Source organism: Neomonachus schauinslandi, chromosome 2 (assembly GCF_002201575.2).
Source record: "Neomonachus schauinslandi chromosome 2, ASM220157v2, whole genome shotgun sequence".
Lineage (NCBI taxonomy): Eukaryota > Metazoa > Chordata > Mammalia > Carnivora > Phocidae > Neomonachus > Neomonachus schauinslandi.
The window spans coordinates 151,176,008-151,201,911 of NC_058404.1; the positions used below are offsets into that span (position 1 = coordinate 151,176,008).

Below are 25,904 nucleotides of genomic sequence, written 5' to 3' on the forward strand. Positions count from 1 at the left end.
AAACAAAAGACATAGGGTATTACAATTGATAAAAAAAATAAAAATAAAAAAAATAAAAACAAGACCCATCTATATGCTGCCTATAAAAGACTCATTTTATTTATTTATTTATTTTTGAGAGAGAGAGAGAGCGCCTGCATGTGAACTCATGAGCAGGGGAAGGGCTGAGGGGGAGGGAGAAAGAGAATCTTAGGCAGGCTCCACACTCAGTTTAGAGCCTGACCTGGGGCTCGATCTCATGACCTTAAGATCATGAACTGAGGGGCGCCTGGGTGGCTCAGTTGTTAAGCGTCTGCCTTCAGCTCAGATCATGATCCCAGGGTCCTGGGATCAAGTCCCACATCGGGCTCCCTGCTCAGCGGGGAACCTGCTTCTCCCTCTCCTTCTCCTGCTTGTGTTCCCTCTCTCACTGTGTCTCTCCTGTCAAATAAATAAATGAAAAATTTTTTTAAAAGTTTAAAAAAAAAAAAAGATCATGAACTGAGCTGAAATCAAGAGGTAGATGCTTAACCAACTGAGCCACCCAGGCACTGTGAGACTCATTTTAGACCTAAAGACACCTGTAGATTGAAAGTGAGGGGGTGGAGGAACATTTATTATGCAAATGGGTGTCAAAAGAAAAGTCAGAGTAGCAATACTTATATCAGACAAACTAGACATTTTTTGTTCTTGTACTGTTTTTATCCTGCTTTGATATCATCGTAGTACTGACTTCATGGAACGATTTTGAATAGGTTCCTTGTATTCCATTATTTATAACATTTTGATAAAGAATGTCATTAACCATTTTTTTTTTTAAATGTTTGGTAGAATCCACCAATGAAACCATGTGGTCTTTGGCTTTTCTGTGCTGAGATATTTTTGATTCCTAATTCAGCTTTCATGCTTGTTATTGGTCTAAGAAGATTTCCTATTTCTTGGATTCAAGATTCATGATTCAATTGTGGTATCTTGTGCTTTTTTATGAATTCTCTGCTTTTTTCCCCTTAAGTTATCTGATTTGTTAGTATATCATTGTTTATAGTAACCTGTTGTCATACTATGTACTTTTGTGGTTATCTGTTGTATTGTTTTCTCTTCCATTTCTCATTTTGTTTTTTAGCCTTCTTTTTTTTCTTAGTTAATGTAGTTAAAGCATTGCCAAATTTATTTTTTTTAAAACTATTATTTTTAATATTCTGTTATTGTTTATTCTTGTCTCTATTTCTGATTTTTCTTTGTTATTTCCTTCATCTACTAAATTTCAGGTAAGTCTCTTCTTTTTCTAGTTCCTTGTAGTGTAATGTGAAGTTGTTTATTTGAAACTTTTTTCTCTTAATATGAGCATTATAGCGTAAATTTCACTCTAAAATTTGTTTTTGCCACATCCCATAGGTTTTGGAATATTACATTTTTTTTCTTTTGTTTTGAGACATATTTTGATGTGCCATTTGATTTCTTATTTGGCCTATTGGTTGTGCATTAGTGCATTGTTTAATATTTACATATTAAATATTTAATATTTACATTGTAGATTTCCAGCTTTGTTTTATTGTCAATCTTTAGTTTTGTATCATTGTGGTTAGGAAATATACTTGGTATGATTTCAGTTTTCTTAAACTTGTGGTAAGTTTAAGAGGGTCTATTTTGACTGTTTTTATGTGATTTTATGTGATGTTTGTTTTTATGTGATTTAACCAGGGAATTTTTCAGTGTATACTCAAAGAAAATGTGTATTCTATTTTTCTTGAATATCTTTTAGAACCATGTATTCTGAAGTATGCTTCAAGTAAAAAATGGTCTCGTTGAAAAAAAAAAAAACTTTAACTGAGGGTAATCATTTAAAATAAAGCTATCAGTGGGGAGGTGGATAGGGGGATGGGTGAAATAGGTGATGGGGATTAAGAGTACGCTTATCATGATGAGCACTGAGTAATGCATAGATGTGTTGAATCATTATATTGTACACCTGAGACTAATATAACACTGTATGTTAACTATAGTGAGATTAAAATACAAATAATTAAAAAAATAGTATTATTTTCTTCTCTGATATTATTTTCTAATATTAAAATCAGCCTTATTACTTTCTACCATTTAAAGTTATATTAAAACTAGCCAGGAATTTTAGATTCTTGAGTAGGCTTTTTGTCCTATTTCTATGTGTAAGCATTCAAGAGATGTTGCTAAATTTTAGAGTTCCTACTTTAAGATCTATTTTAATGTATCATTGTTTTAACTCATTACCTATTTTTTTATACTGAGCATACATTTTAAGTATAAAGATCTGCTTTCATTTTTAAGTTTTGGTGTAAGTATTAAATTATTTTGTAATTTCCTTATAGTATGTTGTGATATGTTATTTTTCTTAATAAACACATCTTTTAAATTTGGGCTAAACTATCCTGTGGCCACTTCATTTTGAAAGATCTGTTTAAAAAGTAAATTTGACTTTTTTTATATCCTTTGATAATTCACATATAATAGAACTATGGTAAAAATCTTGTCATAGTCATTGTCTGTCATTCCTAATAAAGCATAATTGGATAAATTCAATAACATTTTTGAAGATTAATTATATCTTAAACAAAATAGACAAAAACAGTCTGTACATTTCTATTCCTGTTTCTTTTATATATATATATATATACTTTATATATATATATGTTTTAAAATGATCTGTATATTTTAATTGTAGTGGGGAGAATGATAGTATGCTAAATTACTAAAACAGTATTTTCTACATTTTTTTTTTCTTGGTGACTATGCTTCTGGATTTTGAACTGTGAAGTGAATTCACTTAGGTATCCCAAGGGTGATGGACCTTTAAGGCTAAAATATTTTGGACAGATTAAAAGTAATTTAATTGATTATAAAAATTTATAGGAAAAACCCTAAATTATGAGGTTAACCAATTTTGGTAATTTTGAGAACTTTTTAAGATTTTCTAATTAGATTAGGCAATACCTTTTCACAAATTTGACAATTGAAATTCATATATTGATGATATGCTTTTTCTGTTTAGATTTTTACAATTATTTTAATAGATTTAATTAACATCCTTGTTTTCTAAGTGATAAATATGAGAGCTGGAATGTTGGTAGTTTTTGCAAAACCTCTAAGGTAGCCAGCGTAGATGTAGGACATATTATTATTTACTTTCCAAGACTTAATATTTAAATAATTTAGCTTCATCAGCTTTTATTAAGTTCCGCTATATCATTTACACTCTGAGAAGGACACATTATACTATTTGCACAATAAATACTGATGAATATGTACTCAGTACAACAAATTATGCTATGTAATGTATGATGAAAATCAAATGAACCGCTTCCATTCTCTAGAATGTTTATATAGTTTCCCAACTCTATATAAAGCAGGTGAGAATTCATACACGTAAAATTATGACAAAATTTTTACTATATGTCACAAGACAGATGTTTAATAAATAGTTTGTAGTCTAAAAGGTGTGTAAGGAAAGAATATGTAGCAATGGAGATCATCATAAACATCATGAAAAAGGCTCTTAAAAAGAACCTTTGAAGCGTGGACAGAATAGGAATTATTAAAAACATTTTCCTTCAAAAAAAAAAATAGTTTCCTTCCCTCCAAATCAGACTAATGAAACATGTCAACATAGGATGCAGTTTTTGTCTCCAACTCCTTGTTCAACTTAAATGGACTTGCATGATATTTTCTAAATAATTTTTAGGTAATGTACAATTGTCATTTTGAAATAACTTTACTCCAAAAGCTTCCTTTATGTTTAAATGAAACATATCGAGTTTGAGTTTAAAGAAATCTTACTACTCATCTAGATAATTATTTGTTAAACGTTGCCATGATTAAAATGCAAAAAGGTCAATTTTGCTTCTTTTGATTATTACTCTTTATTTTCTATCTCCCCAAATATGTTGTAGCTTTAGGGTGTCAAGTACAATTTTTATTTTCTGACCACAATATAAATATTCCTAGCCACAGTGCTTGACAAAAGGGGTGCCCTCAAAAAATAAATACCCAGTGTTTTCCAAATGCATTCAGATTAAATCCAAATTCCTTATCAGGGACTACAATTTTTTTCCCCTTAACTTACACTTCTTGTATTTTGGCTGGAATGCTTTTCCTGCAATATTCAGAAGCAGATAAAGGAGTTTCTCAAATGCTGGAAATTATAAGTAGTTTAGTACAGATGGAGATAGTGAGTGTGGGAGGGGACCACATTTGAAGGATTTGTTAGATATTGTGTGGAAACTTGCAGGCTATGCTAGCATTTTGTAGTAAAATTAATTAGAGCTTCCCAAAATGGACATGATCGAATGCTGTTGAGAAGTATGGAAACAAAATGACTGCAATCTTAACAAGAAAAGTTTCAGGGGAGTGGACTGTGCCAATGTATAATTTAAAATAGGAACTTGGGATGCATGTATGGAAAAGTAATTTTAGAAATTGTGTTTTGGAGGGGAACAAAACTGTGGGGTAGCTACAGGGAAAATTGAGATCAAGTGAGATTGATATTTTATTGTTGTTATTATTTGTTTTGTTTTGTTTTACTTTGTTTACGTTGAAAAGTTCTGGAAAATTGTATTGGGCTCATGTGAATGACTAGGCGAGAAAGAGAGACAGAGCAGAGATTGAAGAAAGAGATTGAGAGAGACTGAGCATGTAGAAAGGATATTTGAAATATTACCAACTATTGGTATTGAAATAAATTTGGTATTGAAATAATACCAAATATTACCAATTTTGATAGAATCAAAAACATCTGTGCATTTTAACGGGAAGAAAGGTAGAGAGGGTGGCTACAAGTGTTATAGGTTTGGAGATTTGGTGGTAGGAAAATAAGCAAGTTCCTCTAATGACTTCTATTTTCTCAGCACAGAGACAAATGTAACCAGCTAGGAATCACAAAAGAGCAGAGCTTCTAAGGAGTAAGAAGAGAGAGGAGAAGCTACAAAATAATCATGTTGATGCTGAAAACTGAAGTTAACTAAGGAATAATACTAAGATTGTCTAGCAGCATTGTATGTCCCATTTGGATTTGGGGCCATGATTTGAAGGCAATGAATAATTACTTTTACATGTATATATACATATATATATTTTTTTTTTCTTAGATAACATTGAGTCTACTGCTTTCCTCTGTATATCTCTATTTGGATTTCTTTTGCCACCTCAAATTAAATAACACTTTAATCATTATCTTCCCCCAAACACATTTCATATCAAGCATTCTCTGAGGAAAATGGCTCCTGTAGTTCCTGGGCAGCGAAAGCCAAACACCTTAGAGTCAGTCTTAGGATTTCCCACTCTCACATCTAACCCATTAAATATATCATGAAATCTCGTTGATTTTAACTCAGACGGATCTCCTGAATTCACCTACTCTCATCTATCACCATTGGAACAAGACTCTTTTCCTGCACCAGTGCAACAGAAGCAAAAGGAACAATTGCCTCCATCCCTGCTCCTCTCCAGCCCATTACCCACACTGCTACACAATGATCTCTCAAACGTCATTGTCATCTCAGTATTTCCCTGCTTAAAATTTTGTAATGACCTCAAATAATAAAAATTATGAAGTGTGTCCTGGTGTCCTTTTCCCTGTCTAACTTTATCTCTGCCACTTTAAAATTTTACGATCACCCTTATCAATTCTTTAGTTTCCTCTATTTCCTTGTTTGTTCACGTATTTTGGTCCTTTGCAAGGATTTTGCCCCTCTAATGCAGTTTAATGCACTCTAATGCCTCCCTAATGTAAATTGGATAATTTTCCTTTTTAATTTTTTTTAACATATCAGCAGAGACTCAGCTTCCTAAGGAAGTCATTTTTTGACATCCCAGTCTAAATTAGGTGTCATTGTTCACTTCCATGCTCTTTCTTTTTTCTAGTGTAGAAATATTTATAATTATTCATGCAGTACTTTTAAGATTCATAAAAGCAGAGCCATGTCTATCTTGTTTACCTCTGTAATCTAGTACTGAGCAAAATTTCTGGCCCACTACACCTGCTGAAAGCGTTTTGTTGAACTCCTGACCAGAAAGATACATATATCTACTTTTACTTACATTTATATTACTTTCTGCTTCCAAAGTTTCCATGGAGGGTTAATAAGTATTACATACGATATCAAAATAAGTTTTTAGGTTAAAAGGCATTAAATAAAAGAGCTGACTTTTGTTTCATAAATGATCATTGAATTCCAAATATGCAGAATTGTGGATTGACACTTCATGTCTTTGAAAGTAAATAGTGTTTGGGGCGCCTGGGTGGCTCAGTCGTTAAGCGTCTGCCTTCGGCTCAGGTCATGATCCCAGGGTCCTGGGATCGAGCCCCACATCGGGCTCTCTGCTCAGTGGGGAGCCTGCTTCTCCCTCTCCCACTCCCCCTGCTTGTGTTCCCTCTCTTGCTGTGTTTCTCTCTGTCAAATAAATAAATAAAATCTTTAAAAAAAAAAAAAGAAAGTAAATAGTGTTTAAAGTGAGAATGGTTTTACTGAAGAGGATAAAAGAAGAAAAAATGTATAACTTAGCTAAGAATGGTATTGGGTGCTATAGCAATCCTATTATAAGGAAAATAATATTTTAAATCTTTTCCTAATCATTTAGCTACAAGAATGTCCCTAATACTATCAAAAAGCTCTTCTTATCTTTCAAATACCTTCACATTCTCTCTGAATTTATAAGAACATTAAGGCTTTGCTATCACTATAATTAGATCTATTGAAAAAGTACCTTCTCATTTTTGTCAATTCCTGATTATTCATGGTGATGGCAGAAAGCCTTTGCATGGATTACTAAAACCCCAAATCATTTATAGCACATGAAAATTAGCCCAAATTCATTATGTCTATCAAAAATTTCTGTTGAAATACAAGTTCACCTTTGAACTTTAGCAAATTTCCATTGATGCTTGAATAAATGTTCTTAAGTGTATGTACCGAGTTTTGAAAATAGAAAAAAATATATATGGCTGATTAGTTTTATGTAATCTAAACCCTAAAAAGTAATCAAACCAATGGTTTGGTGTCTTTGATTGGCCCATAGAGGGAAACTGGAATGAAAGTTTGGCTTTACTAGCCATTGAGAAGAAAGAAAGATACAAAAGATTAGGGAATGAGCATCATAAAAAGATTTATTTTGTTAGCACTTACTTGACCACTAACAGAAATGTTAACAAAAATATCCAGAGAACATATTCTGTATGTGATTCTGAATAGTTCAGTTACAATCTTCATACCATGTCATTCATTCATTTATGCATTACATGATAATTTATGATCACCTACTGTGGTCAAACACTGTGATAAATATTATGAATGCAAAATTGAACAAGACACAGTTTCTACCCTTTATGGATCATTACAATATGTACAGTATAAGTATGAATGATATTAGAATAGATGCTTGTTGAGTCAAATAAAAGTTCTAAAATGGAATAAAATGTAAAATAAATGCCTAACATCTGACTCCCCCTGAAATCAATATAATGTGAATGATACACCAGCTCATCCATGCATTCTTCCAAATCCAACAAAATTTGTGAAGCTTTTAACACCTACCAATTAATTAATTTATTAATTCAATAACAAAATTTTGAGCACCTACTATGTACCCTACCATTCTATGAGCATAGGGAAAAATTATTATTTCTTCAACAAAAGTTGTGTTGATAACACCATAAATGAAAATTACACTCAAAGCACTACTTCAGTTTTAAATACATATAGGTATTTACCTTTTATAATATAATTTCTTATAAGCTCCCACAACATAAAAATCACTAAAATACACACAGTCCAGACATGTTTAATTTAAATACTTAAATATTTGATTATCTGAATGATAGCCTGGCATTTATGATTCAGAAGCTTATGAAACATTTTTGAAATTAATGGCAATATTGTGTTATATGTAATCTGTGTATAGTAGTCAAAATAATGACATTATTCACAAAGCAAACAATGCATCTGTTCCAGGGAAAAGCTTAGTCTCTTATTTCTTTTGACAGTGTGCAGACCTGGGTTCTTCAAAGCCTCACCTCACAACCAGAGCTGCAGCAAATGTCCACCTCACAGTTATACCCATGAGGAAGCTTCAACCTCTTGTGTCTGTGAAAAGGATTATTTCAGGAGGGAGTCTGATCCACCCACAATGGCATGCACAAGTAAGGAACCCAACCAATATTTGGTGATGCTAACTTTCACCACTTTGAAGAAAGAACCTGATGGAGAGCCTGTTACATCCTATTACCATTTCCCCTAAAACAGGCATAATGTTTAATCTTCCAAAATAGTTTTTTAAACCAGATTTTGATTTTCTTAAGTAAGCATTGAAAAGTTGGAGTCTCTTTTATTACTCATTGTTAGAAGCATTCATTTTCCCTAATTTCAAATTCAACATCGGAGACAGATAAGGAATTTTTTCTTTTATTTTGTAATTTCTTTTAGTGTTCATGACAGCTAAACATGACTCTGATAAACCCATTTTCCTTTTCACCGTAAACTTTTTTTTCATTCTTCGTCTTCTCCCGAGCCAGGCTTTTGATCACATAAACATGTAATAAATAGTACTTTTGCCTTTTTTTTTTTTTTTACTTAATTTGCCCCACAAAACGACAAAGGCCAGTTAGAAGGTCAGTTATGAAAGAAGACCGGAAACACTTCAAGAGCATGGAGTATTGGGGGTTGGCAATTCAGATTTAGGAGTCAAATAGAAAACTAAGCCTTTAGCTGAGACTTCTAAGCAGTTGTCATATTTCTTATAAGTGAGTGTCCTTAACTATTATTAATTATATGATCCCATAATCATATAATTAGAATGATGAAGAGTAAACATTTAATTCCAACATTTGCAGTGGAAGCATCCGCATCCATCAATGTTTTTGGGTGTTTTTGTTTTTCTAGTGTTCCACATATTTCTGAGAAGGAAACGCATTTATGTATTTGTTTGCTTGATAAAAATACTTTCGTAAGTTGTCCACATTCACAGTCTCTATGGCAAATCAAACAAAAACTCAAAATGGAAGGGAAGAAAGTGTATCTCCTCTCCCCATAAGATTCAGTATCCATGACCTTGCCTTGTTTTATTATTTTTGATCCTAGCAGCTGCAGTTGCTCTAAAAGATGATGACCAAAATTTTTGAAATCTAGTATTCATTCTAGTATGAAATATAAACAGACATACAATTCCTTTAATCAAATGACAACAAACTGAAGTTTTATCTGAATTTCAGCATCTGAATTTCATAGTGTCAGTGAGACATATTTTCATAATTTCTCAAATCATTGATATTAATTAGCTGTACATTGCTAAAGATCATTCTTTTATCACAAGACTGATCATTTTGTGGGTTAGATGATTACTAATTATAAACACTTCTTTTTCAAATAAGTAAAATGACATTATTATATACACTTTTGGGAGGATGCATTTGAGTAGAGGAGACATAAACTATGATTGCATGTGATATGTTTTGGTTACAGTTGAGATTATTTTAATTATCAGAGCAAAAGAATGCCCAGAGAGTAAAAAGGAAATGTGGCCAGACAATAAAGTGGTAAATTAGGGAGAGAAAACCATATCTTGAATTATCTTTTAAATTTCATTTATTTTCTAATAGTTTTTTCTTTAAGTGGTCCAGCCATGATCTTTCTCTTTTTCAGCATAAAAGTGAGTCTCCCTTTCTGTAAGTTCATTAGGTTTGGGGTGAGGGAAAGACTGTGCTCTGGTGGCAGGGACTGCTTAGTCCTCTTACAGGACTTGGGGTTTCAAATTTTCTGTTTCCAGGTGTGCGGATTTCTAACACTGTGTTTCAAAAGAATTTGTATGCATTTGTCGAAAACACTACTGGGACTTGTGTAGAAGATCTTTCTAATATATAATCTGTGGGTGTGTGTGTTCCGTTTTTAGTTGCATTCGTAGCACCGCAAATACTGCATATGATCCCCTTGCATGGATGGCTTGATTGATGTTCACATGTTCACATGAAAGTCTGGAATTTTGCTTTCCGTTGGCTCTTTGGAATTAAATTTGTGGTTCCAACTGCTTTTAATAATTTTGATGTATATATGTATAAATATATAAATATATAACATATGTTTATATAATATATAATGTATATATTATATATAATGTTTATATAATATATAATGTATATATTATAAATATATAAATCTGGAAAATAGAATGTTATAAACTCATAGGAAAAGAAAAAAAGATTCTGGTGAATCTGCTTCAATGAGGGGTGCTTCTCATAGTTCTGTTTTGGTTCATATTTCACATCTCAGCAAGGCAGTGGAATTTCATTAGGTTATTTTTTAAGTGCATGTCAATCTGAGCCTCTACTTTTTACTTCTACTTTAGGACTTCACTTGAATTTGAGTTTTATTTTGACATTTAAAGACATATACTTCCCCCTCAAATGTTTGAGGGGCTGTTAGTAGAGAGTCAGAAGAAAAGGAAGAGTCAGACTCTGATTTTTTTTTCATTTTTACAGATTTAGAGAAAAGATGTTAATTTGGCTATATTTCAGATGTCAGGAAGAAAAAAGTTTGATGTCTTCCTGAACTAGACATATTTCAAGTATATTTTACCTTTTTCTCAGAAGTAAACCTGTAACATTTTGATCTCAAATGACATTTTCTCCATAACTTTCCACTATTAAATAAGCTAAAGTTTACAGTAAAAAAATAATACTTGTGTATTTCCATCTTAAGTAACTGCTTTATATTGAAGTGTGTGAGGTTGTATGTATGGAAGATTCACAGGGTTCAATCAGAAATATAGTTGAGCTGGGGATTATTTTGCCAAAAATGGCAACTCTTAGGTTATGAGGTCCTTTAATTTAAATGGCAATTTGTAAATACCAGGTGGATTTTTTATCACTTTTAAATTTCAACAGCCATGGCTCAATAAATGTTAGGTAGAAATTAATATTAATCTCTATATTTAAAACAACAGATATTAAGAGAACTAAGATATGTCCTTCCAAGTAGCTTAATTTATGCTTATGAACCATTCAACGACCACCATAGTCCATTCTATTCCCTGTCAGGAAGTTTTACGTATTAAGTCTGAAACAAATATAAATGTATTTTTTTGGGGGGGGGGGACATATAACATTAACAACTGATTGAAGTTATAACTCTAAATACCTGAAAATCAACTATAGAGACAGACATTATGCGATTCCTTTTTTAAAAGACTTTATTTTTTTAGAGCAGTTTTAGGTTCACAGCAAAATTTAAAGACACAGAGACTTCCCATATACCCCATGCCTACATACATAAAGCCTCCCCCTTTATCAATCCCCGCCAGAGTGGTATACAATTATCACAACTGATACGGAATTAATTTTAGTTCTCTTTAGTAAGCTAATTATTCGTTTCAGAAATAAAGTAATATACAAATGGATATTGTTTATTATTTATATATAAATTTGTTCTGCTGATCCTTTAAGATCTGAACACCTTAATTCTTACTCTTATAGTGTTTTTGAGAGTTATTTTAAAAATAAATTTCTGATTTCCAATTAAGTAAAATTCACAACTTGCAGAGCCACAGTATTAAAACAGTATCAAAGTAAGTGAGTTTCATTACACCTTGCAATGTCCAACTACTTAAATTCTAGTTTCTTCTTGACATATGAGGAAGATTTTAAATGCTGTTGGTGATTTATCTGGGGATATGCAATTCATTTTGAGGTAAGCTCAGGCTATTTTACTTGCTGCAGAATTTGTAGTCAAGAGCCACACTGACAAATCCTATTTTCACTTGTGCTCATTGCTTAGTAAATCCTTCATGTGTACTTCCTAGGTTTCTGGGACAGATCTCAATAAGGAAGTAATCAGTTCAATCCCCAAGGAGAATTTTTCCTTGGACTTGTCAAAGGACTTACCACTTTTTGAATATATAATTTTTTTATCTAACATTTTTACATACATAGTTGTACTCCATAATTCTTTACATGTACACTAAGCAAAACGTATGTTTTAACTAAACAAGTGGTTATGACAATGCCAAGATAAGTTATTTCTATAGGGTATAAATCCCGCTATTGTCCCAACAAAACTATAACAAGATTTTCCAAAGATTATTACAAATTGATGATTCTTGCATTCGCCCTATTTAAAAGATTGATTACAAATCTATTTTTTTTTCTTCAGACCAGGGATTTGTATCGTAAACAATGCCTAATTTTATCATCTTAAAATATGTTTTTCTCACTTTACTTTGCAAACCAGGACCCCCCTCAGCTCCTCGGAATGCCATCTCAAATGTTAATGAAACTAGTGTCTTTCTGGAATGGATTCCTCCTGCTGACACTGGTGGAAGGAAAGATGTATCATATTATATTGCATGCAAGAAGTGCAACTCCCATGCAGGTGTGTGTGAGGAGTGTGGCGGTCATGTCAGGTACCTCCCCCGGCAAATCGGCCTGAAAAAACACCTCTGTCATGATGGTGGATCTGCTCGCTCACACAAACTATACCTTTGAGATTGAGGCAGTGAATGGAGTGTCCGACTTGAGCCCAGGAGCCCGGCAGTATGTGTCTGTAAATGTAACCACAAATCAAGCAGGTAAGTGTGATGTCCAGCCAAATCATGTACCTTAGGCCGAGCTCTGTCAATTATCTCCATAGCTAAGTGAGGGCTGAACTGTGTGAGATCTTCCCATAAATCACAAGGTTAGGACTTAAAGTAGACCTTATCTCAAAATGTTTTATTTAGTTTTAAACAAATAAAAGCTAAGGCTTTCTTAGCAGACTCATACATGGACAGGGAAATAAAAATATGTTTCAATTGAATTTTTTTATTAAAAAGACGTTTCTGGCTCAAATTCATTTGTAGCAAAAATTTTTACCTCAAATTTCACACATGCAATTATGATAGCTCAAATCTACATATTTTGTTGTTTTGTTTACATCATTTTTTTGTTTATTTCATTAATTTAGCAGATAATCAGGCAGGTTCTATTTGCTTGTTTATTTGTTTGTTTGGCATCACAGCTGAATTTTCTTTGCACATTGAAATAGGCTTTTCTCATTATTTCTATTATTATTATAAAAATGTACAAAACAAATTTTTCTTTGATAATCCATTTATCAAAGTTAGAATAGCTGAACTATACATGAAAACACATTTATGTTCCATATGAAGATCTTGGAATTACTAGGGAGTAATTATTAAGGAGCAGGGAATACAGTTCTGCTTGAGCACTGATTCTTCCCCTAGTTTCCACTCAGATATGTAATTTCAAGTACATCAATATAGAGGACTTCTTTTCTGGTAAAATGAAAACCAAAGATAGTCTATGATTAAATTAATAATTCAACTTATTATGTGACAAAAATCATTCAAAGCCCATGGGCAATTTATGACTTGTTTTTGTCAACAACAGGTGTGTGGGTAGGATGAGACATTAAATGTAACTTCCCTCTATTCCCTGGCCACAGCTCTCAGTCCATGGGCATAAACTTGTCACACTTTTTAGTACTTCAGCTGGAATTTTTTTCAGTGAGGACATTCTTGCCAGCGTATTCACAATGAAATAGAATGTGTTTGACTGAATCGAATTGGACATGCATTAGTATAAGTTTGTAGATGGTAGAATGACTGGGTTGACAAGAGAATGCTGTTGGTAACCACGTCTCGGCCAAAATAATTTCAATTATATTGAATGTGTCAGGTAAATCAAATCATTACCTCTTGAGAATAAGAAAATGCATACAGTTGAGTTCATAGTTTCTTCTGATTGATTAAACCAAGGGAAATATTCAAGAGCAGCCTGGATGATATGAAAGTAATTGAGCAATTCACTAAGAATCATTCTAAATACTCTAGAGATTCTTATCCATGTTGAATAGATGTCCACTTTTTTTATTCCATGAGAGAAAACATTGCACACCTATATGCCATTTCCCTAAGTGAATCCTTTATATTTCTCTCCATTTGCTCCCTAACCTAAGGTAGAACTAATAGAAGTGTTAAAGAGCTGGGTAGGAATACTGGAAATTAAGTTTTCCTTCACTCTAGACTCAGCAGCTGCTGATACTGGTATATGTTGATATTCTATCATAGTATCTAGTCACAAGTGTTCAGTAAATGTGAACTGCCTTCCCACATCAGAAAAATACTGGTTTTATAACATGTGATTTCAAGCTTCTCATGCAACATCTTTCAACTTTACTTGGTTCCGTGTATGAGTCTTCCATTAATATATTGAAAACATATTGAACAATCACTGAGTTGTATTCCTCAGGGAGAACAATTTCTAGCTTGCATAACCTCAGCTTACTTGAATGATATTTCTCTGACGAGCTAGGTATGGGAAATGACTGTACACTTTTAAAGTGATATACTTAAAAAATATTTGCTCCAGTTGTCTTTGACTTGCTAGTCTGTTCAGACTGCAAAGTGTGCTTTTTGATGTATAAATACCTTAAATGCCATGAAAGAATAATTTTCATCCAGCTGTTCAAGGCACAGCTATCATATAAAATAAACATTTGTATTCGGAGCAGACATTTTGGTTGCTACTTTTTCCAAGTTCTCAGGATACACATACTGTAAAAGCTTTGCAAACATAAAAAAAAAAAAAAAAAGTCAAAATAAGAAGAGATTTTTCTTAGTATCTGACCATTCCAGACAAACTAAGTCTCAATTTTCACAAAAATTGTTAACTTCAAGTAGCTCTTAAGATGTCTTATATTTAGGGGCGCCTGGGTGGCTCAGTCGTTGAGCGTCTGCCTTCGGCTCAGGTCATGGTCCCAGGGTCCTGGGATCGAGCCCCGCATCGGGCTCCCTGCTCGGCGGGAAGCCTGCTTCTCCCTCTCCCGCTCCCCCTGCTTGTGTTCCCTCTCTCGCTGTGTCTCTCTCTGTCAAATAAATGAAAAAATCTTTAAAAAAAAAAAAAAAAGATGTCTTATATTTAATGTCACAATTGCTGCATATTTACCAAGTACCAACATTATGGAAAATGGGCTGTAGTAGTTACTTTTTAATATTTGAATATTTTTAAGCACTAAATTGAAGCAAATTATTTGTGCTGTATTGTTTTTTATATAAAATTTCAGCAGATTTTAACTTCAGTATCAATCTTTTTTTAAGGAGGGTTTTTTGAGAAATGCATTTCTTTTGTAATAGATTCATTTATTTTGGCATTTTCCAATTTATTTTCTGTGACATCAACACAGTGTGTTGTTGACTAAAAAAAAAAGCCAACCTAAAATAGATTAATACATGTTTTATTCAGTGTCTTAATGAGGACTATAGCCCAGGAGACAGTACTTTAAATTGCTCTAAAGAACTCCTCCAAAGCATGTCAGTTTACAGAGGATTATATGCAAAAAGGGAAAAGGGTACCCATCCTTGCAAGCAGTTCTCCATTGTATAGTGTGCGTCCCAAGATACAATTCGTTTGGTTGCAGAAGTTAAGGTTTACTGATTTCCACGTAGGCGTGTGAAAGAGCCTTATGTCATCTTAATACATTCTGTTCTATCATATCGTATTATTCAAAAAATTACTGGCCTGCATCTGCTTAACTGGTTTTCTGGTTCTTCTTGTTTTTGGTTTCTCATTGAGGTCACTTGAGATGGTCACAGAAGGTTGACATCAGTCATCTATTGCAGTTTTAGTGCACAGTCTGAACTGTCCAGATTCAAAATGATATTTTAAAGTACAAGAAGAAAAACTAGCAATTTTTTCAAGATGAGAATCTTTCATTAAGCTAGGAACTGAAATTGATTAGGTAACCCTAGCTGATTGGTCTATAAAAGTAAATAATGATTTTGTGCTGAAGATAGTGATTAAATGATAAATTTATGGATGTTTATACAGTATTTAAAACACTTTCTCAGTCATTATATTATTATGAAGTCTAGCACCTTGTTCTTGCGAGAAGTTGTCTAAATTCAAATGGTACTTTTTTACATGTAATTTAATAGTAAAGTCAAAATATAAAGTTTTGGGGCACCTGACTGGTTTAGTTGATGGAGTATGTGATTCTTGATCTCAGGGTTGTGAGTTTGAGCCCCATGTTGGGTGTAGAGATTACTTAAAAAACAAAACAAGACAAAACAAAACCCCAAATATAAAGTTTTAAGAAAAGTTTTAAGAATACTAGAATTAGTTGGACTTTAGGGTCCTTGTAAAATGCAGCAAATAGTACTGAGGTTGACAGGAAAGCATTGTAAAATTGTGAGGATTTTCATGGTCAAGAAAAATAAAAACATCTGAAAGGGGAAAAAATGAGGGAAAAAAAGTAATTTACAGGAAGATAAATGCTGTCTGTGGAGGAAGGGAAAATGATAGGAAAATACAATGGAAATATGTTAATTATGTAGAAAACTCTTAACAAATAGGTTGCAAAGTGGATAAAATGATGAAAATGCAAACCATGAATTTTTTAAATTATTAAACTTAGAAAAGGGATACTGAGTGAGTTCCTCCAGCTTCCTAGTGACTTTGTGTGCTTTATGCAATACATTCTTTCAAAAAGTTGAATTACACATGATAATCTTTCCTTTTAAAAAAAAGTATTTAGATTATTTACATAACAACATTTCTGTTGTTCTTCTGTTTTATTTATCTAAAATATCTATTGGATAGTTAGGTGGATAGATGGATGAATGGATAGATAGAGAGAGAGAGATAAACACATAGTATGAAAATTAAAATTCTATTAAAAGCGAATATTTTTTAAGTTTTGTTATCCACTCACAAAACAGTGTGCATTACCATATTTTTCTATAAACATATTCTTAAAGTTTTTATTTTAAAATAATTCTGCCCTAGGCATACTCTATCAAATGCTGAAATTTAAATGTTTTTAAATATATACAAATGTATATTTTATCCCAAGAAAGAATAAGCTCATTCTAACCAAAAACAAACAAACAAACAAAACCCTAAATTACTAATATTTTAATATGCAAAGGTACAGAATTCCAATTCTGAGGTAAAATAGACCAACTTCGTTTTGAATTAATCTTAGGCTCTTGGATTCTATCTTCAGAGGGTTTGGTTGACATGATATGAGTTGCAAAATGCAGCAAACATTTTGGAGGGGATGTCCCAACCTGTCCCAGAATATCAGAAATATCACTAAGATTGCTTCTCGGCCTTTTGGCTAAGATCAAGTGTAGAAATATCATTAAGAAAGATGCCCCTATATTTTGATGGTTTTTATTTCTTGGTTCTTGCAAAGGTGTCTGGGGTACATGATAATCCCATTCAATCAAATATTTTCAGTTTGATGCCATTCATGTAGTCGACCAGCATGGTACATCTTAGGATATTGAGATGATCAGGGTTCCCTGAGGACTGAATTATGCTGTAGAGCAGGAAATTTAAGAGAATGCTGAAACAAGATGGTGAAAGTACATTGTCGCTCTTGACAAGGTGGCAACAAATGTTTTCTGTGGTTTCTGTGTATTGAGATGTTAAAAAAGTTGATTGTCACGATTAGACCATTACTAAACAATGGTGAAGATATTTTTTGATTTTCATCAGTGGAGAGACCATATTGGCTGTGTTTGTAATCACCACCTGATTAAATGCATAGTTTGGCAAAATTAATTTGTCTTCTACTCAGACTAAACAATTCATTTAAAGGTCATAACCTCCACTCTTAATTCCTCCATATTTTTTATGGTGGCACTAATTTCTTCATTCCCCCACAGATACCATAAAGATTTGTGCTTACTCTTTTGGTAGGATGGAGATACTTTAATTTGGCCATTACTATAGTTTTACAGATTTTACTTCATGGGCCTCAGAGACAGAGGTTTCTTCCAGGTGCAAGGTAAATCTTCCAACTATATACCAATGACCTGGTAAAAGAATCAAAAGCTAGGATGAAGAAGGCATCACTATGCCAATTGTAATATGGGCTCAGAACAACATCTCATTCATCACCTTACCCCCATAATGTCCACTCAGATCAGTGTTTCTTAGTGGTATTTGGAATCCACAGGGATTAATACTAGCCCAGACACAGTATTCAATAACCAGTGAAAGATCTGGGCATTTACCCCTCCCCCATGCCCTTTTATTTAGAAATGGTGAGAAATATAGAGTATAGAGAAGCTAAAAGGCAGATATACAGTGTTAATAGATGTTGCTATTGCACAATCCTTCTTTAAAGGCAATCACCTTTCTCTTCATTTAAGGGACTATGGGGTAAATACAGATCTTCCTGGATTTATGATCAATCTAAGTCAAAGATGCATTTAATACACCCAACCTGCCAAACATCAGAGTTTAGCTTAGCCTACCTTAAGTGTGCTCAGAAATCAACATTAGCCTACAGTTGGGCAAAATCATCTAACACAAAACCTATTTTATAATAAAGTGTTAAATAACTCATGTGATTTATTGACTACTGTACTAATAGTGACAATCAGGAGGTTGCCCAGGCACAGAATGGTTTTAAGTGCTGTTGTTTACCCTCGTGACTTCGTGGCTGACGGAGCTGCGGCTTGCTGCCCAGCTTCATGAAAGAGTATCATACTACAAATCACTAGCCCAGGTAAAGATCACAATTCTAAGTAAGGTTTCTATTGAATGTGTATCACATTTGCAACATTATAAAGTCAAAAACAATTGTAAGTTGGACCATCTTAAGTCAGGGACCATGTTTAAACTAACTCAGGTTTGGGAACTGGTAAGATCCCATGACTAAATTTTGATTTGTAATTCTCAGAACTTCATGTCTTTATTTATTTATTTATTTATTTATAAAGATTTTATTTATTTATTTGACAGAGAGAGGCACAGCGAGAGAGGGAACACAGGCAGGGGGAGTGGGAGAGAGAGAAGCAGGCTTCCCGTGGAGCAGGGAGCCTGATGTGGGGCTCGATCCCAGGACCCTGAGATCATGACCTGAGCCAAAGGCAGACGCTTAACGACTGAGCCACCCAGGCACCCCTGACCTTCATGTCTTTAGTGGCACAAATCAAATGGCCCATAATTTTGGTCTTTGAAGCCAGAGTACTAGACTTTTTGCCATCCAAATCCTGCTGCCCATTATGAAATTTATGCCTATCCCTTCTAATAGAAAGTGCTACTATTTGACCTTTTCCACAACTGAACCCTAAAGAAACCAAAAATTATTTCGCTGCATCTTCAACTTCTGTGTTCTCAAGTATAGATAACAGAAAATATAGAGATTTTTTTTATGATTGTGGCACTGCCATGAATTTATTTCTTATCATCATGAAAAGAAAATGTCTCTTGGGGCGCCTGGGTGGCTCAGTTGGTTAAACAACTGCCTTTGGCTCAGGTCATGATCCTGGAGTCCCGGGATCGAGTCCCGCATCGGGCTCCCTGCTTGGCGGGGAGTCTGCTTCTCCCTCTGACCCTCCCCCCTCTCATGCTCTCTCTATCTCCTTCTCTCTCTCTCAAATAAATAAATAAAATCTTAAAAAAAAAAAAAGAAAATGTCTCTTGAAGATGTGGGTAGTTTCATAGGTCTTAAAATATAAATCCATTTTAGCACTTATATTTCAGCAGGTCATGTAATTCCTTCTTCTACATTAAAACAAGGAATTCCTGGGGTGCCTGGGTGGCTCAGTTGGTTAAACAACTGCCTTCAGCTCAGGTCGTGATCCTGGAGTCCCTGGATCGAGTCCCGCATCGGGCTACCTGCTCGGCGGGGAGTCTGCTTCTCCCTCTGACCCTCCCCCCTCTCATGCTCTCTCTATCTCCTTCTCTCTCTCAAATAAATAAATAAAATCTTAAAAAAAAAACAAAACAAAAAAACAAGGAATTCCTAGTTTTAGAACTTTATTTTAACTTTGGCCACCTTTCAGTCCAGATTTTGGTCAACAGATTGAAGAAACATTTAGCACTTGTGCCAGTGACCTGGAGAAGCACATTGAATCCAGAATCTCTAATCATGCATTTATACTAGCTTGAATTAAATTGTTGCCAACTCTTACACATGTGAGAAACTCATAAAATCCATTTTCCACACATTTCTTATGCTTTGGCAAATTTAAGTTACAGAATCTTGTGAGTCTTATATCCAAGAAACTTCTTGCCCCCAATATTGACTAGATAACTGGCTTTCAAGAAAATGTTGGTATTATGGGCGCCTGGGTGGCTCAGTTGGTTGGGCGACTGCCTTCGGCTCAGGTCATGATCCTGGAGTCCCGGGATCGAGTCCCGCATCGGGCTCCCTGCTTGGCAGGGAGTCTGCTTCTCCCTCTGACCCTCCTCCCTCTCATGCTCTCTGTCTCTCATTCTCTCTCTCTCTCAAATAAATAAATAAAATCTTTAAAAAAAATTTAAAAAAAAAGAATATGTTGGTATTCTGAGTTCAGATGGAGTAATAGGTTTGGGCAGGAAGAGAATTGCTTCCATCTATCAGTTAACAATCTTAGATAAGGTATGGGCTTGGTAATGAAGACGTGAAGAAACCACTTCCTCAGTGAAGTGTGGAACAACTGAATCCAGTAGCAAGAGAGACTCAGTAAATTTTAGAAGTTGAGAATATTCTGAGTTATCTGAATTCTTCCACATATCTGTATTCCAATGTTCAGGATTTCACTTTTTCTTCCAATAAGTGGTATCATTTTCTCATAAAACAATGCAATAAGTTCAATCATTTTTACAATTCTGGAATTCTATGAAATAAGATTTGGATTTTGATGTGCAGCTCTATTATCTCACTTGAGTTAGAGGACTTTTGGCAGGGAGACTCTCTGATGATCTCAATATGACTTGAGCTGAAAATTTAAATTTTAAGCTTCTTATTTCTTTAAATTCTGCAGTGCACTTGGATACAGCCAATTCTTTCCATATTTCATCTATTTCTCATACTTTTATAATACTGAAACAGGTGGAATTTGGTCACCCAAAATATTACCTTCCAGAAGCCCTTTTTTTTGAGGGGACCTCAGGTGATGAAACACGCTGTTACATACCAGGCATTGTTAGATTACCACCCCTGAATACTAAATAGGTCCTTGCTACATTGAAATACAACTAAGGCAAGGCACAGGGTCTATATTCCCATTCCCTTAAAGACTGTTGCCTGAAACATTTCTCTTTGGGGAACAAGTTTTGTTTTTAATGTCTGTTTTCTTAGTTGCAAACAAAATCTACTCTGGTTGGTTTAAACAGAAAAGGTCTTTAATACAGGATATTAAGTGGCTCATACAGTCATGGAGAAGAATAGATTCAGAGACTGGAGGCTATGTTTCTAGAAGAAATGCTTGATACTCTACACCTGAATTGGCCTGATGAAGGGAAACATTACCACTGTAGCCGTGAAGCAGTGAATGGCAGACACTTGACTTTACTGCAATTGATAGCACCACTAGTAGCATTGCTCTTGCAGAGTCTCAGACCTGTACTGAAAAATCTTCAGTATTGTCACCAGAAAATATTCATATTTTACTACCATCATCACTGGAAGAAAGCAAAAAAAAAATGAGAACTTCATGAAGAACCGGGTATCTTAAGTTGCCTATTTGAATCAATACCTTGCCTGGGCAAGTCTGATGGATCTCGAGCTATATACATGCATCCTAGCAGAAAATGAGCCTGGATTTTTTTGAGTTCTGATTTCTGTGTCCTTCTTTCCTTTCTTTCTTCCTTCATTCTTTCTTTCCTCCCTTGTTTCGTTCTATCTTTCCTTCATTATATATATTTGTATTTCAGGTGTTGAGGGTGAGTTAATAAGATGCCTCACCTCTTGGCACATTACCATCTTTGAACTATGCAAAGCTTTTACCTGTTTTTTATACTTTCTTATGCACCACTTTTGTCTCAAATCCATTTGCCATTTCCTACACAAAAGAGAGATTTTTTATATGCAGTGGGTTTTGTTGTTGTTGTTGTTCATAAGTATTCCTGTCAAATGTTTATTTCATATTGCATATGCATGTTTTTAATGTAATTTAATGGTTGTATTAAATATCTCATTCTGTCTACTAATTTTTCACCATAATCTAAATATTTTGTAGATCTACTCATGTTGCTTTTGGCCATCAGATGTGCTGCTTGTAACTGCCATACATTCACTATACTTTCCATATCAGCTCACCCAATAACAGAGATCCAGATTCTCTGTCTGCACAGTTTGTGAGCATTCTTTTTTTCATTTTAAAGTCCTAATAGAGTGAATTGCATTCAGTATACACAAGTTCTCTTTTAGAAAAAAGAAAACAACAAAGGGAAATAAACAAACAAAAATCAGGAAAACAACAAAACTAGTAGACCACATTTTCACTTCTTTTCCCATTTCCCTACATAATACACCTAATATAGGTTTATTGTCTTCAAAATGAAACACACAGAGTGGAAACTGTGTGTGTGTGTGTGTGTGTGTGTCTGAATCTATTGCACAGAGTAGTAAATAAATATTTTGGTTAAGTTTCTAGATTGTGGAACCAAAGTTTCTGGTTTCCATAATGTCTTTGCCACTTACTAGCTGTGTGACATGGGTAAGTTAATTAGACCTCCAAGATACTAAATAATAGCATCTATGATATAAGACGGTTGTGAGAATTAAATGAGTTAGTATCTGTAAAACAATTAGTGCAATGCCTAGCATGAAATAAGGCATTAATAAATGTTATATAATAGCATTTAAGAAACTTTTTGCTAATATTCTAAATAGTGTCAGTCCGTGGAAGAAATTATGGGATAAATAGGTTTTAGACTTTATGAGTATTAAATAGACAAACTCAATGGTGAGGTAAGATACAAGGAAAAAAAAATCAAAAGAAAAAGCAAATATATAAAACCACTAATTATACAGGTAACAAACATAACTGCTTCAAGCTTAGAGGAGTAAAGCAAAAATACTATTTTCCAATGGTGACTCTATCTTCAATGATTTCTTAAAACACTGAGTTTTATATTAGCATTGAAGTTTTCCTAATTTTGATAGAAATATCCAGAGCAATAACATAAAGAAACAAGAGAATAAAAACATCAAAGCAAGAGCAAAAATGGGGAAAATACCTTGTAAATAAATAAATAAATAAAAATAAATCAGAATGAAAGCTCATTAGAAAAAAAACAAAACTAGAATGACAAAAAAACCCAAACAAAAAAGAAAATAGGTAATACTTTTTATTTGAATCAAAATATATTTGGAAGAAATAATAATTTTGTTAACTACGTAATTTTTGTGTGTGGATTGACATTAATTTTGGTCAATTATTTAAGTTTCAAAGGAAAGGTACCTAAGAGACAAAGTTTTGTTTAATTACATTGGCCTCACGCCGATGCTTCTGTGACCAATTACTGGTATTACGGCTACCAACGAAAAGCTTCTAATTTTGCCAACTGAAGCTTCCCATTTATGTTGAAAACTTGGCTTAAGTGAGGTGCAAATTTTGCACTTGTTCCTATGCCTATTTGCTGTTTTGAAAACATAGCTCAAAGATGAGACTATGATTCGTTTGTCCATAACTCATCTCTGGTTTATTTAGTAAAGATTAAGTGGATGGGCTGCATATTTTCAGAAGCCATCAAAGTTCCTGTTTGGTTCAGTGGCTTTAGACATTTGCTAAAGATTCACCCAGTTTTTACAAGGCACTCCAAAATCTTCTGTTGCTTCTTTCTCCCTTCTACCAACCGCAGTGACAGTGAGAGACACTGATGACTAACATGTTCAGCACTTACTGTGTGCACATTGCCAGGTGAAGAACTTTATTTGCTTTTTCTTCTTTGATCCTAACAATATCTTCATGACATAACATTATTATTGTTCCCATTTTTAGGATGAAGAAACTGACGTTTAAAGATGTGACGTGATTTGCCCAAGGTCACAAATCTAGTAAGTGAGGGAATAGGAACCTAAATCACGGAATTCTCACCCTAGAGCCATGATACTCTTACTCCCTAGGAAATATTGCACATGCTATTCCTCCACCTGAAGCCCTATTGCTTATATCCTTAACTGAGATAGCTGAGGCTTCAGATCAGCTTAAATTGCTGCTTCCTTAAGAAAAACTTTCTCTGCTCTTCAGTTTAGACATGCCTCTCTTACATAACCCAGAGCACAATGCACTGTAACTAGTTCCTCTCTTGTCCGTTTTTCTGGAAACTTAAGGGGTCACAACAGTGCCTAACACTGTGTTTGTTGTAATAATTTATAAATGGAAGAGTCTGATGGTTTCTGTATTATTCAAATTAGTGTTGTAATTCCAGTTACTGGTAGTGATGTTGATGTATACTGTGTTTTAAAGATTTTTGGAATTCTTCAAATAATTCTATGACAAATTTTTGTTTGTGTTGAGTGTCTCTTATTTATTTATTTTTAAGGATCCAGATGCAGAGCCCTAATTGTAATTCATAGGTTTTGGTTCTCCAGGACTCTGAAATAAGATATTATTTAAGGTCCACCACTTAGCTGTCCTGTCTGCTTTCTTAAACTCTCTTCTTTAAACACTCTAATCTTGACAAAAGGATTCATTGAATAGGACTGAACCCAACTTCTCTACTGAACCCACTAGAGAATTTTATATAATGATGGCTGTGCTATTTAAGGGTAATGCATGGTATTTTCACTCTTAGTGTGTTTAAGGATTACTTACTCTTAGACTCCACACCCTAAATTTGTAACTCAGTATATCCACGGGAGGGCCCGACAGTCTATATATTCCCTCTTTCTCTCCCTCTCCCTCTCTCTCTCACACACACACATACATACACACACAGCCAATGAATCTGCTGCAAGGTGTGTTTGGCCCCCATTTTAAGAAAAATTATACTTGCAAGACGTTCTGATATTTGTTTCCTATCCTTCTTCTTTAGGCAAGTAGTGACAACCCCTTAATCAGGTTTATTTGATGTTGCTTTTCCCTAAAGCTTTCTACAAAAAAGCTGCTGACAGTTTGTTTTTATACCAGCAATGATTTTGTTAATACCATTCTTCTTCTCTAATCTGGAAACTATATTCTGCCCATTGCTTACCTGCAAACTGGTTTTAAACTCTGCTCTTTTGTGTTAATTCTGGTTGCAAACTGATTCCCTATTCAACAGAAACATGATCAATGATCCATTTCCTCTGTAAACCATCAAACATTCTTGTGGCTCAGCTTAGAATCAGAGCAGCTCAGCATTTGAACTAGGCAGTCATTTGTCTCATTGGCATGTATGCTATGAACTTATTTGCATAAAGATACATATTGTAAATTGATATGCATAGAATATCAATTCCTTTAAAACCTTACTCTGAAGTGCCGTTGCCCTTTCTTACTAGTCCTTGAGAGCAAAGAGCCTTCCCAATGGCCTGGTATCATGTAAAGCTTCTTAGAGTCCACTTTAGATGTAGTATAATAGGGAAACCACAGATGCAAAATAATGTTTAAATTAAGAATATGCAGGAGTCCTCTCTTAAATTCTAAACAAAGTTTGTTTAGAAACTGAAACATTTTTTGCACAACTTATTGGAATGACTTGTTCATGTTGTTTTCCCGAAATTGACTGCCATGCATTCAAACACCAAGTATGTATTTAGTACCTCCTGCATTCATTATTCTATACTGAGAATTCTGAGAGATACAAAAGTAGTTGAAGACATGCTTCATCCATAGAGGATTTTATTTGCCCACTGAAGAATTAAAGAATAAGAATTACATCTAATAAAGTAAAACAATTAGAAAGGAATTAATGACAATTTGGTTATTAAGGTCAACAGCCAGAGCATCAGATTCATCTTTGAATGACAATACAGATTGACTTGCTGACTTCACATTATCTTTTTTTTTATTTTTCTACCACGCCTTCTTTATCACATGTACATCTGTAAAGGCATTCATTCAAATCCACTTAGTCATGATATACAGGTGCATTTACTAAAAATAGAGGATAAATCATTTTGTAACTTCCTTATGTCTATTTAAATGGTCATGCCTTGTTTGGTAAACATCAATATAGCATAATCAATCTTTACTGATAA

General features: G+C 33.9%; 1 protein-coding gene and 1 pseudogene across 1 annotated transcript in view; both read left to right on the plus strand.

The window, feature by feature from the left end:
- EPHA5 (EPH receptor A5) overlaps positions 1-25,904 on the plus strand; it is a 347,186-nt gene that overhangs the window by 174,064 nt on the left and 147,218 nt on the right. The window contains 3 exon segments of the mRNA XM_021702245.1: positions 7,991-8,146; positions 12,225-12,421; positions 12,423-12,561. Coding sequence (XP_021557920.1) covers positions 7,991-8,146; positions 12,225-12,421; positions 12,423-12,561 — 492 coding nt within the window.
- LOC123324272 lies at positions 17,092-17,229 on the plus strand (annotated as a pseudogene).